Source organism: Propithecus coquereli, unplaced genomic scaffold (genome assembly GCF_000956105.1).
Source record: "Propithecus coquereli isolate 6110/MARCELLA unplaced genomic scaffold, Pcoq_1.0 Scaffold796, whole genome shotgun sequence".
Classification (NCBI taxonomy): Eukaryota; Metazoa; Chordata; class Mammalia; order Primates; family Indriidae; genus Propithecus; species Propithecus coquereli.
In genome coordinates this window covers 165138-165816 of record NW_012154129.1, presented here as the reverse complement: position 1 = coordinate 165816, position 679 = coordinate 165138, and the positions used below count along the sequence as shown (strand labels likewise).

Here is a 679-nt window from a genome sequence, read left to right as displayed (position 1 = left end):
ATGCAAGAAGTTAAGATGCAAACGTCTGCTTCCCTTAACCCATCGTCTGGAAGGAATGAAAATGTATTTTTCTCAGGGCACCCAAGGTAGTCACGTGCCAGGAAGTAGCTGCCGGCCATAGAAAAAGTATAAGAATAAAGCGACTGGTACAAATCGGGTACTGCGGTCTCGTGCGTCTCGTGTGTGTGTGTGTCTGTGTGTTTCCTTCTGTGTCCATCCCCCGTTCTGCGATCCCGGCCGCGACACCCACCGTACAGGAGCCCGCGGCGCATGCGGCCCAGGCCCAGCCTCAGGCCCAGGCCGGCCTCCCGGTCGCGCTGCCGCATGGCCCGCTCCGCCGCCTCCCTCTGACTGGCCGTCAGCTCCTCCACGTCCTCGTCCTCCAGCGCCAGCCCCTCCGCCTCGTAGACGTCCAACTCGGGGATGGCACGGTAGTCCCTGGGAGAGCCCCAGAACGGACGCGGTCACCACGGCGAAACAGCAACCCCCACCCAGGGGCCAGGCCTGCTCCGTGGGGCTCAGGGGGCCCCGTCGGGGCAGGCCTGGGGCCTCCGGGTCAGAAACACGGAAGTATCCAGAACTGTCTCCAACGGGTAAACTTGGTCTGTCTGCACAATGGAACACAGGTCAGCCTTAAAAAGGAAGGATGTCCTGACACGCTACAACACGGATGAACTCT

General features: G+C 61.1%; 1 protein-coding gene across 1 annotated transcript in view; it reads right to left on the bottom strand.

Moving 5' to 3' along the window:
- Positions 1-679, bottom strand: part of MCM2 (minichromosome maintenance complex component 2) — a 26115-nt gene that overhangs the window by 17466 nt on the left and 7970 nt on the right. The window contains exon 2 of the mRNA XM_012663089.1: positions 251-438. Within this exon, the coding sequence (XP_012518543.1) occupies positions 251-438 (188 nt within the window). The remainder of the gene's footprint in view (positions 1-250; positions 439-679) is intronic.